This window comes from Engystomops pustulosus, chromosome 2 (genome assembly GCF_040894005.1).
Source record: "Engystomops pustulosus chromosome 2, aEngPut4.maternal, whole genome shotgun sequence".
Taxonomy (NCBI): Eukaryota; Metazoa; Chordata; class Amphibia; order Anura; family Leptodactylidae; genus Engystomops; species Engystomops pustulosus.
Window position 1 is genome coordinate 54,066,608 of NC_092412.1, and position 16,970 is coordinate 54,083,577.

Consider the following 16,970-nt stretch of genomic DNA (forward strand, 5'->3'; position numbering starts at 1 on the left):
AAAGATATTAATGCGCACCTTTCATAACCCTCCCTCATTCATTTGATATTTTTTTTTCTGAGGGCTGCTGTGTTCCCCGTCCATCCGATCCCCCCAAATCCTTGTCATTTCTTTCCAGCCTGTCTTGCAGGAGAGGATTGATGGATACAAATCGCGTGTGAAAGCCTCACCAGCGGGATTTTAAGGAATTTGCCTGTGGTGTAAAGGGAAGGAACAGGATAGAGGAACTGACAGAGAGAGCTCTACCTACCGACTGCACTACAAGGAGATCCCACTCCAGCTCCACTATGAGACGTCTGTGAGGACCCCCCCTCCTCAGCACAAACAAAAACAGGACTTTAAGACAAGCCCAGGGGACAGTGCTCCATTGATCTCCCCCAGAATTAAAGACTTTGTATTGTTTGGCTATTTTGATCCCTTTTTTATTATAAGGAGGGGGGGTGCTGCATCTGTCTTTAATGCAAGAGCCATGAGTTCCTATTTTGTGAACCCCCTGTTCTCCAAATACAAAGGAGGTGAGTCCCTGGAGCCAACTTACTACGACTGTCGGTTCCCACAAAGTGTCAGTAGGAGCCATGCCCTGGTGTATGGACCAGGGGGCACAGCTCCAGGCTTCCAGCACCCTTCCCACCACGTCCAGGAGTTCTTCCACCATGGCACCTCCAGCATCTCCAACACTGGCTACCAGCAGAATCCCTGTGCCCTGACCTGCCACGGTGATGCCTCCAAGTTCTATGGCTACGATGCCCTGCCAAGGCAGTCCCTGTATGGTGCCCAGCAAGAGGCGAGTGTGGTGCAGTACCCTGAGTGTAAATCGTCCTCTAACACCAGCTCCAGCGAAGGACAAGGCCATCTAAGCCAAAACTCGTCTCCCAGTCTCATGTTCCCCTGGATGAGACCTCACGGTTAGGATCTCTTTTATTATCCTCTTCCTCCTGTCTTGTATGTTGTGTCTTGTTTGTCTGCACGTTTGTTCTATATACTTGCTGCCATGACACTTCTTTTCTTTTTATTATTCTGTTTTTTTTTCTGGTCATTCCACAAGCCAGTAGTTTAGTTACACAGAATAGTAAAAAAAAAAATAAGAAAAAAGATCAAGGTGTTTTAAGTGCAGGTCTTTTGAACTCACAATGAACTAAGTTATTTTTATGGCTCTGCCTTGAGGAAAACAGCATACAGCTCCCACGAGGTGATTTGCTTTGCTCTTAGTGCAGAGCTCCTTCATAAAACCATCGAGTTTATCTTAATGGCTGGGGAAGTTAAAAGAGGTGAAAATGGTGTATTTACAAAGTGCCTTACAATGCACAAATAACTTGCTTCAACTTACTTAGGGCAGATTGTGAAATCTATAATAACTTCTTTATTTGCCAGGCCACTAGAGTTTATGAGGACTCCATGATGCCTGTGTATTATAGTAAGCCATTAATAGTGTGTCCTCTGATTGTAAAAGTGAACTTTATAGATTTGATTTATAGTCTATATCCTAATGTAGAAACCACTGATTGTCTTGTAGATCTAAAAGTAGCCAAGGGAAGGGTTAATGCTTTATTGCATGTTATATCTAATTTTATATACCTTATAATTACATCCTGCATCATTATGTCCTTATAATTATTGCTATTATTATTATTACTACTACCACTACCAGTATGCTGTTTATATTGTTATTTAGAGGCGTAGTAGCAATTATATTATTGTTATTACTAGTAGCAGCAGCTTTGATATTATTGCTAGTATTATTAGTAGCAATTATATTATTCATGTTATTATTACTACTACGACTAGTAACAATATAATTGCTACCCCTATTCTTATTTAGAAGTGTAGTAGCAGTAATATTACTGTTATTATTAGTACAGTAGTAGGAATAACCACTGTCATAATTGGTAGTAGCAATAATATTATTGTCATTATTTGTAGTAGCTATATTATTGCTATTATTATTACTACTACTACTTACCAGTATCAATAAAAATGCTGCTCCTATTCTTGTTTAGAAGAGTAGTAGCAATTATATTAGTACAGTAGTAGCAATAACTATTGTCATAATTGGTACCAACAATAATATCATTGCCATTATTAGAAGTAGCAATGATATTATTTGTTATTATTACTACCAGTGCCAATAGGATTCCTGCTCCTATTCTTATTTAGAAGAGTAGAAGCTATTATATTATTGTTACAATTAGTACAGTAGTAGCAATAACTATTTTCATAATTGGTACCAGCAATAATATCATTGCCATTATTTGTAGTAACTATGATATTATTGCTATTATTACTTCTACTACTACTTAACAGTACCAATATCATTGCTGCCCCTATTCTTATTAAGAAGAGTAGTAGCAATACTAGAAGTACAGTAGTAGCTATAACTATTGTCATAATTGGTACCAGCAAGAATATAATTGTTATTATGTGTAGTAGCTATGATATTAGTGATATTACTACTACCACTACGAGTACCAATAAAATTCCTGCTACTATTCTCATTTAGAAGAGTAGTAGCTATCATATTAATGTTATTATTAGTATCAGCAATCATATTGTTACTACTACTACCAATAGAATTGTTGCTTCTATAGCAATAATATTATTGATATTAGTGGTATGTTTATTACTAACATTGATACTATTGTTATTATGATGTCATTAGTGTCCTGTATGTCATGTAAGCTTATATGCAAGTCTTAGCTCTTTGTTACTATTATACTTTTTGTTTATAGTAATGGTGGGATTGTCATTTTGCACCTAATGCATGTTATAACTATTGGGGGGACATAGACATAGAAGGGCTTGGTATAGAGCTGATCCTGGAAGTAGTAAGCAGTAATGGCTGTGTGTTTTGTCTTGCTATACCCAGCCCCCGGAAGACGCAGTGGAAGGCAGACTTACAGCCGGTACCAGACATTAGAGCTAGAGAAAGAATTCCTCTTCAACCCTTACTTGACGAGGAAACGAAGGATTGAGGTCTCCCACGCCCTGGGACTGACTGAGAGGCAGGTCAAAATCTGGTTTCAGAACAGAAGGATGAAATGGAAAAAGGAGAACAACAAAGATAAACTCCCTGGATCTAGAGATGAAGAAAAGACAGAGGAAGAAGGCAATGATGAAGAAGAGAAGGAAGAGGAGGAGAAGGAAGAAAGCAAGGAATGATCTGACATGTGGAGGGGGGTACTATACCCTCTGTGTATGAATGACAATGTCTGTTTGTGTGAATGTATTATTCAATTCCTCCTTAAAACTTTGGTTTTATGATCCATATAAAGCCAAGAAGCTCATATGAACAGGGGAAGGGGGGACAACATTAACTACCTGTCACAAGTTCCAGCCTTGTCTTCTGGTCAGGACTTTACATTGCATTTTGCTGTGGTTTATGTGGATAAAAGGGGGGCATTTACACTACCTTCTTATTTATGTCCTTCAAGTCCTGAAAAAAAAATAGGCTAATAACTTATAGCATACAAGTGAAGGAAGCATACAGGGGTATGATTTCCAGACAGACTGACATTTCTTTCAGCCACAATAGTATTAATTCCTTTTTATGTGAAATAAAAAAAATACTACCTATTCTCTTGTTTAGGGGCACATTGAAGGCCTCATAATGTAACCTGTGTTTATTTAGAGTTCTGTATTCAAGGATGGGGAGGGGGAGGGAAGGGCCAGCACATACCCTACTATGTTAATTTGATTTTATTGTTATTATGTACTTGTCCACATTTGGTATAATGCAGTCCATATAGCTCTATACAGACTCTGCAGTTGTCAAACTTGTCAGCAGAGGGAATTGATCCCAAGCTAAAGCAGAGTGTGTGCACATGGCTGATAATACATGGGAAAAAAAACTATCTGAATATATAGCTGTTATGGCAGGCCACAAATATTTCTTATTTTATATTCCATCTTTATGGGTTTAACATGGCTGTGTGAGCACTTAAATCCTCCATTTACTACCTAAAGGGATCAGGCAATAACTATGTAACACATGTGGGGTGTATTTTATACACATATACCCCAAGCAGGACATGCTCAGACTTCCAATGACTGGCATTGATGCCCAACATGCAAGCTACTGAGTAGCCAATGCAACCTGAGACTTGCTATGTAACTTATAATAATAGTGATGATGATGATAATAATGATAACTACCTATAGAAGGAGAAGTATTTGTAACGCAATTTTTATGTTGTTTCTTGCTGCTTTATCCCAACAACTGAAACTGCCTACATGGACGCACATTTAATGACTGTGTTATTTTTCTCGTGCTTTTACAGTAGTTTAGGACTAAATTGCACTGAATGTAAAGTTACCTATTTGTCTTGACCTTATCTGTTAACGCAAGAGCTTGAGGTATTAAATTCCAAAAAAAAAAAAAAAAAAAACATACAAAAAAATTAAATAAAGCGTAAAAAAAATCATAAAAATGAAATAGTCTTTGTTTTATTTCTGTATAAACCTAGTTACACGTGTTCTCAACCTATGAATGTAGCAGACAAACCATGAACCTGTTCCTGGACAAAATTAACATTTGTATTGTATACGTGAAACATGAAATGATATTATAAGAATAAAAAATGAGAATAAACATGATTTTAAACATGATGGTCTGATGGTTTTGTGTGATTTTCTATAAGATACCAGCAAATATGGGGTTTCTAAGGTGGATAAAGAGAAGAAAGATAGATAGATAGATAGATAGATAGATAGATAGATAGATAGATAGATGATAGATAGATAGATAGATAGATAGATAGATAGATAGATAGATAGATAGATAGATAGATAGATAGATAGATACATACTTAGATAGATACATAGATACATAGATAGTCTATATCCATACTAGTGCTAAAACTCTCCTCACGAATATATGAGATTCATTGGTTCTCTGCTTTCTGCACACATGTGTATTTATACCAACAATGATGCCATAGGTACATTCAGTTCATGTCCAGAGCTGGGCTTTTGGTACTAATATTCCTTCCCAGGGTCTTGTGATTTCCTCTTAAATAATCCCATAAAAAAAGAAAGAAAGTATCCATGTGGCTTACCATTTTCCTGACACACTTCCAGTATATATTAAGTTAAAAAATAGAAGAATAAATATAGGTGAAGCAGGCCGAGAGCACATCTCACAACAAGCTACATGTTTTACAGAGAGTGTTATGTTCTGCAATTGTAATGGAATGTTTGGGGAAAAAAAAGTCTATTTTTACATAAACACACAGCCAGATTACTGTATTTAATTGGTATATATGAATATTACATATTATCTATCTATCTATCTATCTATCTATCTATCTATCTATCTATTCTCCATCTGCCTTTCTATCTATAGAAACTGACCAGAAGCTGTTTGATCTTCTTAAAAAAAAAAGAAAGTTAAAGAACCTGACCAAGCATCCTCCAGACTTCTGCACACAAGACAGCAGACATGTGGTAAAGCAATAACTAGAGGAAAATAAAACCATAAAACAGCTCCCAAAAGCTGCAACAAATGTACAGTCAGGCGACAGTCATTTCCTGAAGGTGTCCTGGGCATATGGGCATTAGACCAGGAAGGCAGCTCAGATGAGGGGATTTTCACAAGACTGCTTTCCTCATTGTACCTGAAGGTGACACTCAGTTTACACCTCCAGAACTATGTAAGTGCCACACATTTCCACTCTCACAGCAATAGGGGCTAATGCTAAAGGCAGTAAACGCAATTACTGGGGAATAGATGCAGCTGCGTTTTCTACTTTTACTGAACTAGTAAATAGTTTATTGGTGTATTGTAAAACGTGTGTGTATATGGAATTTTCTGCCTGTTTATCTATCCACATCTGTCAGAAGTCTATGGATAGTCTAGTACTATACCTGTACTATGTGCCATCTTTTATCTAATCCCAAACAGTGAGAGACAGAAAAAAATATCGATAGATAAATAGATGATTTCCAGTTGGGTTTCATGCAGTTTGTTAACTTCGTTTTACCCCTGACCCTAAACCGACTGTATGATTAGGTTGCATCTACTTTTCACATTTACTTTTTTTTCTGGTTGGATTTTTGTTTGAATGAGCATACATTTCTTGAATGAAATGTAATTATTTTTATCTTAAAATAGAATATTTTTTATATATTTTTTTTTAGTATCAAACATAGAAGCTTTATTGAACAAGCAAGAGGGTTATCATACAAATCGTTGTACATCAGTGCAAACTGCATTGGATATAACTATGTTTTTTGTTTTGTTTTGTTATTTTTGTTTTTTACTGCAATTTCCTTTATTTTTATTTTTCTTTCATCAGTTGGATTCACCCCTGTTCTTTTTTAGTCTGTGTTTGTTTTCAGGACTTCATACTTATTGGTTTAGAACTTTAATAAGTGTTTTTTTATTTGCTCAATTATACACATATTTGTAGATATATTAGATAAATAGATAATCTGATATGTAGATAGATGGATAGATACCATAAAGGTAGCTGGATACCAGATAGATACATGAACATGAACTGAAAATTGACCGAGTGAATGTGTAATTGATATCCCAAAGACATGTTGGGTTATGTGAATCTACAAGACCATCCAATACAATAGTGATATAAACTAGATACACCCTTGTTCACGAGTTCTCTATTCACACATTTCTTATTCCTTTCTAGTGCTAATATTTGCCAGAAAACCTCAGATAAAGGACAACTGTACTTGTATTTTTATCATATGTTGCAGTGGGTGCCCATTGGCCGATGCTGATATAATAAAGGCATGTGTATAGTCCATATAAAGCTACAATCTCTGCCATATAATGTATCCCATACAATGGTCCATATAAAGCTACACGATCTTGATGAATCATGTACCCTCTATATTGGTGTATATAAAGCTACAAGCTCTGTCATGACTTGTATCCCATATAATGGTCCATATAAAGCTTTTGATATATCATGTCCCCCATATAATGATCATAAGTTACTGCTGATTCCACTTGATGTTTGTGCTGATGTCAGATACTCATCAGACTTTGTTATAATTTGATTAAATCCTTATCTCATCTACAATGTTCTATGGCATGAAAACCTCTTGAAAAATAAATAATTTGGGGATAATTTGGCTGTTCACAGAGGCCTGTGCGGATGATCACTGCTGCCTATAGATGCCTGGCAATGGGCACACATAACACGCCTGAAGGAGAGCGGGGAAATTCTATCAACGCTTTTCTTTTATTAACCAATCCAAATTTCCTTCAAGACTCATTTAAGAAAAAGGAGGCAATAATTCATGTAAAAGCTGAGCTACAGCACACTGCTCATTCTCATTTAATGTACAATTTCAAACAAGGAAACATAAGCATTATAGGAAGGCCATAAAACTCTGATAACACAATCTACACTGTGTAATGCAGGCTGGAGATTGTCATAAGTGCTTGTATATAGATAGGAATATGGACAAAACTATCACAATGGATATTATCTATCTATATATGTAGCCACCCATCTATCCATCCATCCATCTATCTATCTATCTATCTATCTATCTATCTATCTATCTATCTATCTATCACATTCTATCATTATATATATTTTTCTATTATGTATGTCTTTATTTCTATCTATCTATCTATCTATCTATCCATCTCATATCTATCTATCTATCCATCTCATATCTATCTATCTATCTATTTATCTATCTATCTATCTATATATCTATCTATCCATATCATATCTATCTATCTATCTATCTATCTATCTATCTATCTATCTATCTATCACATTCTATAATTATATATATTTTCTATTATCTATGTCTGTCTTCTTATCTATCTATCTATCTATCTATCTATCTATCTATCTATCTATCACATTATATAACATTCTATCATAGTATATATTTTGTCTATCATCTATGTCTGTCTGCTTATCTATCTATCTTTGATAACAGATGCTATCAGATGTAATGCACAAAACACACACATATATATTATACACACACAACACACACACATATATATAAATATATACACATAAATATATACACAGAAAACATATACACACACACACACATATATATATATATATATATATATATATATATATATATATATATACACATATAAATATATATATGTTTTTACATATTTATGTATAATTTAAGTATATGTATATTTTTTCTCATTCCCTCGTTCTTCATGTAGTTATTTATTTTATTCTCTTTTTTTTTTTTTTACTTCCCTTTTATATTCCTTTTTTTTGGGTACTTCAATGGTATTTATTGCCACCATTAGAACCCCCTCTACAAATGGCACTAGTAGAAGTTGCTCTTTAGAATAGATAAGCTACTTTTATGAAGGGACAAGGCGACTTGTATTTTCGTTCCTAGAAGTCTGTCCTTGTAAAAGTGAGTGCGCTGTGGAAACATAAAAGCTGGTTTGGATTCAGGACGCTTCCTCTTGTTGTAACTTTTAACTACCTGTTATAAAATTTATTGGTGGTTTGTAAAACAAGAATAAAAGACAGTATTGCCTTCATCCGGTGCTAATACTGCTGCTCTCCCATTGTTGTATCTGAGATTACAGGGGCAAGAAATCAACAGCTTTCATTTATCAGGAAGTAACAACAAAAAAGTAAACAACAAATAAAAACACAGAAAAAAAATAAAAAAATAAAATCATGAAAAGCATGCTATCCTCTACTATTTATATATAAATAAGAATATATATATATATATATATATATATATATATATATATATATATATATATATATATATATATACTATCTATAATACTGAACACTAAATATATAGACAAAAATGTCACGTAGATTCCTTACATTTTCATAAAGATAAACCCTACGAAATCATACGAAATAGTGAACCAATCCCTTAACCCAAAGTTTTATTTCTATGTATTGCAATGAAGGGACATATATGGACAACCCCCCCCCCCCATATTTATACAATATATTATTAATGTAGAGATGCTTTAATATATTTATAACCAAATTATCCATAGGCAAGGTGTGATATTTGATGCGATGCTTCTGGTGTTGCTTGAATATTGGATTTTGGAAACAATTTAGAGATCTATTCAGATGTACATACACAATAATTGTTTAATTAACAGTTTTATTTTTAACTTTTTTTTTTTTATAAACAAAGATGGAAAATTGACACAAAACACCAATTGTAGACATGTTTGTTGTGTCTGTACTGCGGTTATGAATCTGCACATATGTATGAGAGTTTTCACAGAAATTAGATAGATAGATAGATAGATAGATAGATAGATAGATAGATAGATAGATAGAAAAAAAACTACATAACTTTATTAAACTATATAAACATTTGCACGATGATTATGAGTTGATGATAGTGACAGACAGATAGATAGATAGATAGATAGATAGATAGATAGATAGATAGATAGATAGATATGAGATAGAAAGATAGATAGATAGATAGATAGATAGATAGATAGATAGATAGATAGAGTATTATAGATATAACACATGTGGATGCAATGTATATAGATACATTTATCCTGGTTGCATTTCATGTTGCATCTCACTTAATACACAAGGCATAGAGGATGGAAAGGGCGTTTTATGGGATTATTTTAGATGAGATCACAAAGGCCTCGATGGTATATTAATGATAAAAGATGTATGGAAAATATTTAAGATAGATAAAATTATAGATAGATACTACATAGATGCAAATAGTAAATTTGTAAACACTACAACTTTGTACAATTTTGACGATGTTGCTATTGGTGGAGCGCTACATAGGTAACACAACATTTATATTTTCATTATGTAAAAAGAAATCCTAAATATTTTAAGTTGAATTTGGCGCACGAGGTGGTGTAATTCCACAGCCTGCCTAAGTATTTCTGTTTAAATAATATAAATAATGCATAAAGTTGGAGGGTGGATGTAAAAATATTGAAAGATAAATATGTGATTCATATAGAAAGACATACAAAGTAACATATAGATCGAAATTATCATATATATATATATATATATATATATATATGTGTGTGTGTGTGTGTGTGTGTGTGATAAAGGTAAATAGATATATAAGAGATAGAAATATAGATAAAAGGTAAATAGATATATAAGGAATAGATAGATAAATAGACAGATGAATAGATAGTCTGTGTAGATACTAGTGCGAAATTCTACTCTTAAATATGTATATATGAGATACCTTGGTTCCCTGCTTTGTGCACACATGTCATTATGTATTAATCCCCATAACGATCCAATAGGTAAATCCTGTTCCTGTTCAGAGCTGGGCTTTTGCTACTAATATTCCTTCCCAGGCCCTTGTGATCTCCTCTAAAATAACCCCATAAAATCCCCCTTGTATCCCCTATGCCCTATGTATAATGTGAGCTGCAGCATAAACTACACCCAGGATACATTTACATGAACCCTAATAATATGGCTGAAGGTAAAGTGAGAGAAAAGGTCTATAATGAAATAATAGATAAATATGGCGTCAAGGAAAGACATTTGCACACGCCACAAAAATGCAGCACATTCTTGGTTGTTTGCAGAAAATTTACAGCTGGGCCATAAAAGTTTACGACTGAATCACAAGTTGGATTGGCCACAGGAAGTCATGTGGACTCTCCATGAACGTGAACTTTTTATTGTGGTTTCTTATACGCAGTGCTTCTCCTTATAACAGTCCTCCCAGTGCCAGGGACAGGGGATCAGCCTATCTATTCTATTTATTTCTATCTAGACATTATAGATTCTATAGATCTAGCCACATCTTCCTTTTCTTCTCACATCCTGGGACTGTTGCTGGCTTGGAGGCATTTTGGAAATAATGAATTTACTGCACCTCTTGGTCGCCTCCCCCTTTTCCACCCCTAGGGGCAAAAGCCACTACATTTCCTCTGGAGCAGCAGAGAATAAGGAAGCTCTGGCTTGTATATAGCTTTTTATTATTACTACTAGATAGATTATTTTCCCTCTGCTCAGGATCCTTCTCCTTTGTCCCCACCTTATTTTTTTTTTTTATTATTTTATTATTTTTTTTTTCTCTCTTCTTCCTTGTAATGTTTTCTTGAAGCTCCACACAGGCAGCAGCATCACTGGATCAGACACAGGGAGAGGGAGAGAGAGGGAGAGAGAAGGGGAGAGGGAGACAACATGGGTAAGTGTTCTCTTATTGGCTACATTTTCTAACTAATGATCCATAGCAATGGGTGGTAAAGAGATGGCTATATGATGAGCTGTGGTAATGCTGTGCTGTGATCAGGACTGGGGGGTCTATATGGGGGTGTCTGTATATCTATATACTGTATGTGTATGTACTGGATGCATGGAGAAGGATTTCTAGACAGACATACACAATGATGTCACTTGCTGCTTTCCTACTGTTGTTATTGTGACTGAGACGATCTCTTGTTGCTGTCTAATATGTGACTATGATGTGAGAGGTCTATGGGCCTGGGAGAAGGGGGTGTGATGTAACAGCAACAAACCAAAAAGAGAGAGAGAGGGATCTGCTAAGGGACTGTGGTCGGAAGCTTGGAAAAAAAACACACATGTAAGATGATGTTAAATGAGAAATGCTAACTTTTCCCCCCCTGAAATATCTGGTGTGTGTATAGGGGTATCTGAGCATGCGCAGACAGCTCAGGTGCCAATTTGTTCTGGAAAAGATGCCAAGTTCTGACTGGGTTTCCTGGTCCTTTACTTATATGCAGATTTAGTTTGGATCTTGAAAGTATGTATATTACTAAAAGCTTTATTTTATTGGAGGTTTTTGTCACTGGACTTGCCCTTGGATGAGCCTGGTAGAAAGTTAATCGACGAAAAGAGAAGAAAGAATAGATATTTGTTTGTATAGATGTTTCTGTGTGGATGTTTCAGTCTGATATTGCAAAAAAAAAAATATTTTGTTAATATTCTTTAATTTAATTGGCATGTAGTAATGTAAAATTAATTGGATATGCTGGAAACAATATATTTTATGTAATATTAATAGAATATATACAAGTTTATAGCAGGGACGTTGGTCCAAATTTTGATTTTATATCTAAAAATACTATGAATGATAATGATAATAATAATTTAGGCGACAGAAGGGTACAAATATATGATAGAGAGAGATAGATGATATATAGATATTAAATGATAGATAGATAGATAGATAGATAGATAGATAGATAGATAGATAGATAGAGGTGTGAGGTGCTACGTTCTGCTTTCTTTGTAGATAGCAAAATATAAAGCTTGTGCAATGTTTTTCTACTTAAATATATTCTATGTCTATTTATATTCTTTATTTCGGATAATTCTATAATTTCATTTTGTATTATTCAAATTATATATGATATATATATATATATATATATATATATATATATATATATATATATATATATTTCTTATAATTCTATAATTTAATTTATTAATTATATATATATATATATATATATATATATATATATATATATATAGAGAGAGAGAGAGAGAGAGAGAGAGGGAGAGAGAGAGAGAGAGAGAGAGAGAGAGAGAGACTATCTATCTACCTATCTGTCTAGCTATTCTTAAGAATTACAAATGCAGCTTAAGTTTCTTCCACTTCAGAAACATTTATGACTGACATGGCCTGGCATATAGAGCCCCTCTGAAAGCTCTGCAGAACAGGGCTGACCATTGTGCAGCTCATGGGAGGATGGGATGTGCTTTATATACTGTACACTTATACTCAGGCTTGCAGGATCTAGCTGTATACCTCATCATATATTCCCCAGCTTCATCTATTATTATAATTGCAGGTCTCTTCTCTAGCTCCTCAGGCTGTAGTAATGTGAGGCCTCCTTGTCTACAAAGCCCCCAAACATTATTTCAATGTATCGATTTCCCTTTGAGCTCAGCCAGGGCCCATCCCTCATAAACCTGCAGCAGACAGAAACATTTTATATCAGGAGTGTAATGGTGATTTATACATTGTTCTCAGTTTTACAAATAAAACTCCATTGAAATAAATGACCTGCTTTACCTCACAGCCAACAAGGAGAGTAAATGAGAGTAATACAACAGGGCCCAAATATTGACTTCTCTCCATGACTGTGCACTAGCAGAACACGCACAGACACCTTCTTCCATCACAGTGTCTGCAGTCACTCACATCATGTGCAGAGGGTGGGGAAATACAAGAATCCCTGACCATAAAACATTAAAAATATACCACTGAATAAATAAAAATATCCAAAATATCTATAGACAGAACCAAAAATTAAGGGGAAAAAAGGGAAAAGAATGTACATATAAAAAAATCTTAAAAATATCTAAATTAATAACGTAATAATAATAATAATATTTATTATATTACTATATTTCACACATGACTGTATGTGAGTAAATAGTTTGATCGACATAGACGTTATTCTAATAAATCGAGCAAACGTTTTGTAATATTTGTTATGTTTATCATAGTTTTAATATTTAGAAATATACATTTTCTGTTCAGTCCTACTTTCATCTGTATATGTTCAACATAATTTCTACTTGTACTATTCTCTATTTATAGTATATATATATATATATATATATATATATATATATATATATATATATTTCCACATCTATCTATCATATTTTTATTCGTATCTATCTTCAATATCTCATATTTCCTATCTCCATATTTTAAAACATCTACATCAGAATTACCTGTTCTTATATATGGTTTAAATTTACTTATCTATCTCCAGAATATCTATTTTATTTCAGTATAAATCTATTAATCTAGCATTCCTCTATCATCTATCCGTTTATTGTAACATCTATCTATCTATCTATCTATCTATCTATCTATCTGTCTGTCCATCCACCCATCCAATATCTATCTATCTATCTATCTATCTATCTATCTATCTATCTATCTATCTATCTATCTATCTATCTATCTATCAATCACTATCTTTCTACCCATGTCATATCTATCTATGTATCTATCTATCATCCATCTTGGAGTTGTGTGCATTGTATTTAGTTGGGTGCTCCAGCAGAGGAAGTCTGTAGCCAGTATGTGTGATCCCTATGCCTGTAGGCTGATACATTGGAGAGCCATGTAATAATCAGGCTGGAATATTTAAGCTGTGATCACACTGCTGGCGTCTTTATAGTCTGTTCCTCCATTGCAGGAGGCGTCGTGGAAATGTTCTTACAGATAGAAAACACAATTTGGTGTTAAATATTCTTGGTGTCTATGAATATTTTATGCCCTCTCGATATATTTGTTCATTTTGCTCTTTGAGGCGGCAGTAAAACCCTCAACTACCAAAATAACCGGGTATTTATTGAAGTGAGTGGTAAGTTAATAAGAGAGTGAGAGCATTGCAGCTCCTTTTCACTCCCTGGATTTATTGGGGAGATTCTCGGGATTATTTCCTTGCTTAAATCCGCTTATTAAATTTACAGTCGTAGTTTAAATTGTATAAATACAGTAATAACAATAAAAAAAGAGCAGAATGAAAAAGAATGAGTTCGATGGGGGCTGTGCGAGATGTGGATTGCAGGTCTGATACTTTTATTAGACCATGATCATAATAACAACATTTAATTGGGGGGGGGGGGGGGGGGAGTCAAGCTGTTTCTGGCCATTGGGAATATGTAGACTATGGATATAGAGATATATCATATAGAGAGAAAAGAGAGTGAAATTGCTATGTGTTACTGTATATATATATATATATATATATATATATATATATATATATATATATATATATATATATATACACATATATACAGTGCAAACATATGTGGTCACATGTGCACTGCAGGAGGCTGTGACATGGCAGCGGTTGTGTCTATTATGTGGTTTGTGGTTTATTCCTATGGGCTTGTTGTTTGTTTGTTTATATACTGCCCCCAAGTGACCAAATGCTGCTAAACCAGCAGCTCTCACTCTGCTCTGGTCACCAGTATCTATGCTGGGGTTGTGGCAAGATTATGTTGTCTACAAGAACATTTTTGTGTATTTTTAGACCCGTATCTATGTATCTTTTGCTGCATTATATGGTGCAGTGCAATATCTGGACTAATATAATGTTAGATAATGTTAATACATCGTTGCTGTACACATCTAGAAGTAAATAATTCCAAGAGACAGATATTTATATGTAAAACATTTTTTTTATTGAAGCAGCATGCAAAAGCATCACACCCTACACAGGATCTTCCTGTAATCTGAAACCACACAGTTTCCCTCACACATATTAAAACACAACAAGTCCTATAATATTTAGGATTGTGAGGTTTTACCATAAATAATGTTTTACTTATAGTAAAATGTCTATATGACAAGTAGACTGGTTACAAGGTAACCAAAATGTTGTTTTTATTATAAACATAGAGGATACAGAGACTTTCTCTGTGCAGTATGTGCCACGTGTTTGGTTATCTATCTATCTATCTATCTATCTATCTATCTATCTATCTATCTATCTATCTATCTATCCATCCATCCATCTATCTATCTATCTATCTATCTATCTATCTATCTATCTATCTATCCATTTATATATCGATCGATCTCATCTATCTATCTATCTATCTACTATCTATCTTTCTCATATCTGTCAATCTATCTATCTATCTATCTATCTATCTATCTATCTTTCTCTAATATCTCTCTATATATATATATCTCATATCTATCTATCTATCTATCTATCTATCTATCCATCTATCTATCTATCTATCTATCTATCTATCTATCTATCTATTTATATATCGATCGATCTCATCTATCTATCTATCTATCTATCTATCTATCTATCATCTATCTATCTATCTATCTATCTATCTATCTACTATCTATCTTTCTCATATCTGTCAATCTATCTATCTATCTATCTATCTATCTATCTTTCTCTAATATCTCTCTCTATATATATCTCATATCTATCTATCTATCTATCTACAAAATACAAAAATGAAGCAGCACTCCAAATCCAAGCAGGTAAAAGTGAAGCAGAGTTTATTCCAAAATTGGCGACGTTTCGGTGTGTTACCACCTTTCTCAAGCCTATCTATCTATCTATCTATCTATCTATCTATCTATCTATCTATCTATTTATCTTATCCATGTAGCAGAGTTGAATTTCGCGTTTCTATGATTTGCTTGGGGTTGCAGGAAAAATCTTAGCCATTATACTTAGCCATAAGTATAATATTTTTCACTTGTAATAATATTTATATATTTTGCTGTGTCAATTCCATAAAAAAACTTTCTGATTGTATCTGTAATTCACAGAAAATAAATTTCGATTTACTTAGTTTGGTTTAGTAATTTCAGCAGATTTTCCGTCTTCAGGTGATGTCATGTTTATCTGTGGTACAAAACAAAAAACGAAAGTGAACATTAGTAAACATTGAACTTTAAATCATCAATGTATCCTGATAAAAAATAACGTTTGTATGTGTATTCTGTGTACAAAAGAAAGAAAATTGTTTAATGCATTCAGATTGGACTGTTATATATGGATTTGTACTGAATTGATGCGCGTTCTTGTACACCCACCGTATATATATATATATATATATATATATATATATATATATATATATTTATTTATTTATGTATTTAATTTTTATTTATTTTTTTGGGTTCACTGAAATCTAGTAACTTAAAAGGTATTCTGTCCTTCTCGTTTGACCATGTTTATTGCAGCCTTTGTAAAGTTTATGGGAAACACATGGCAGATTCCTATGTTGTCTGTAGGGTGCATTGTATGGGAACTTCCTAATCGTTACAATGGTCTCCTGGTTGAATACCCAGGGTGTTATAAAATTACATTGTACAGTTACTAAAATGAGCCTGATTTATGATTTAACCTCTTCCTCCCGCCTTTAATTAGTCAATAGTCTATCAGATTTTTTTCTTCTCAAACAATTTTTCACCATTGGATCCCAAAGACACTTAAGAAAATTACATTAGAAAGCAGCCATCTGATT

At 33.8% G+C, this 16,970-nt stretch overlaps 1 protein-coding gene across 1 annotated transcript; it reads left to right on the forward strand.

The window, feature by feature from the left end:
- HOXC8 (homeobox C8) lies at nt 1-4,571 on the forward strand. The gene is made up of 2 exons (XM_072133011.1): nt 1-905; nt 2,864-4,571. Exons 1-2 carry the CDS (start codon nt 470-472, stop codon nt 3,154-3,156), a joined length of 729 nt encoding a protein of 242 aa, XP_071989112.1. The 5' UTR covers nt 1-469; the 3' UTR covers nt 3,157-4,571.
- The last annotated feature ends 12,399 nt before the right edge of the window (nt 4,572-16,970 follow it).

Coding starts and splice junctions, on each gene's coding strand:
- HOXC8 (XM_072133011.1), top strand. CDS start 470: ATGAGTTCCTATTTTGTGAACCCCCTGTTCTCCAAATACAAAGGAGGT. Junction 906..2,863: donor CCCCTGGATGAGACCTCACG/GTTAGGATCTCT, acceptor TGCTATACCCAG/CCCCCGGAAGACGCAGTGGA.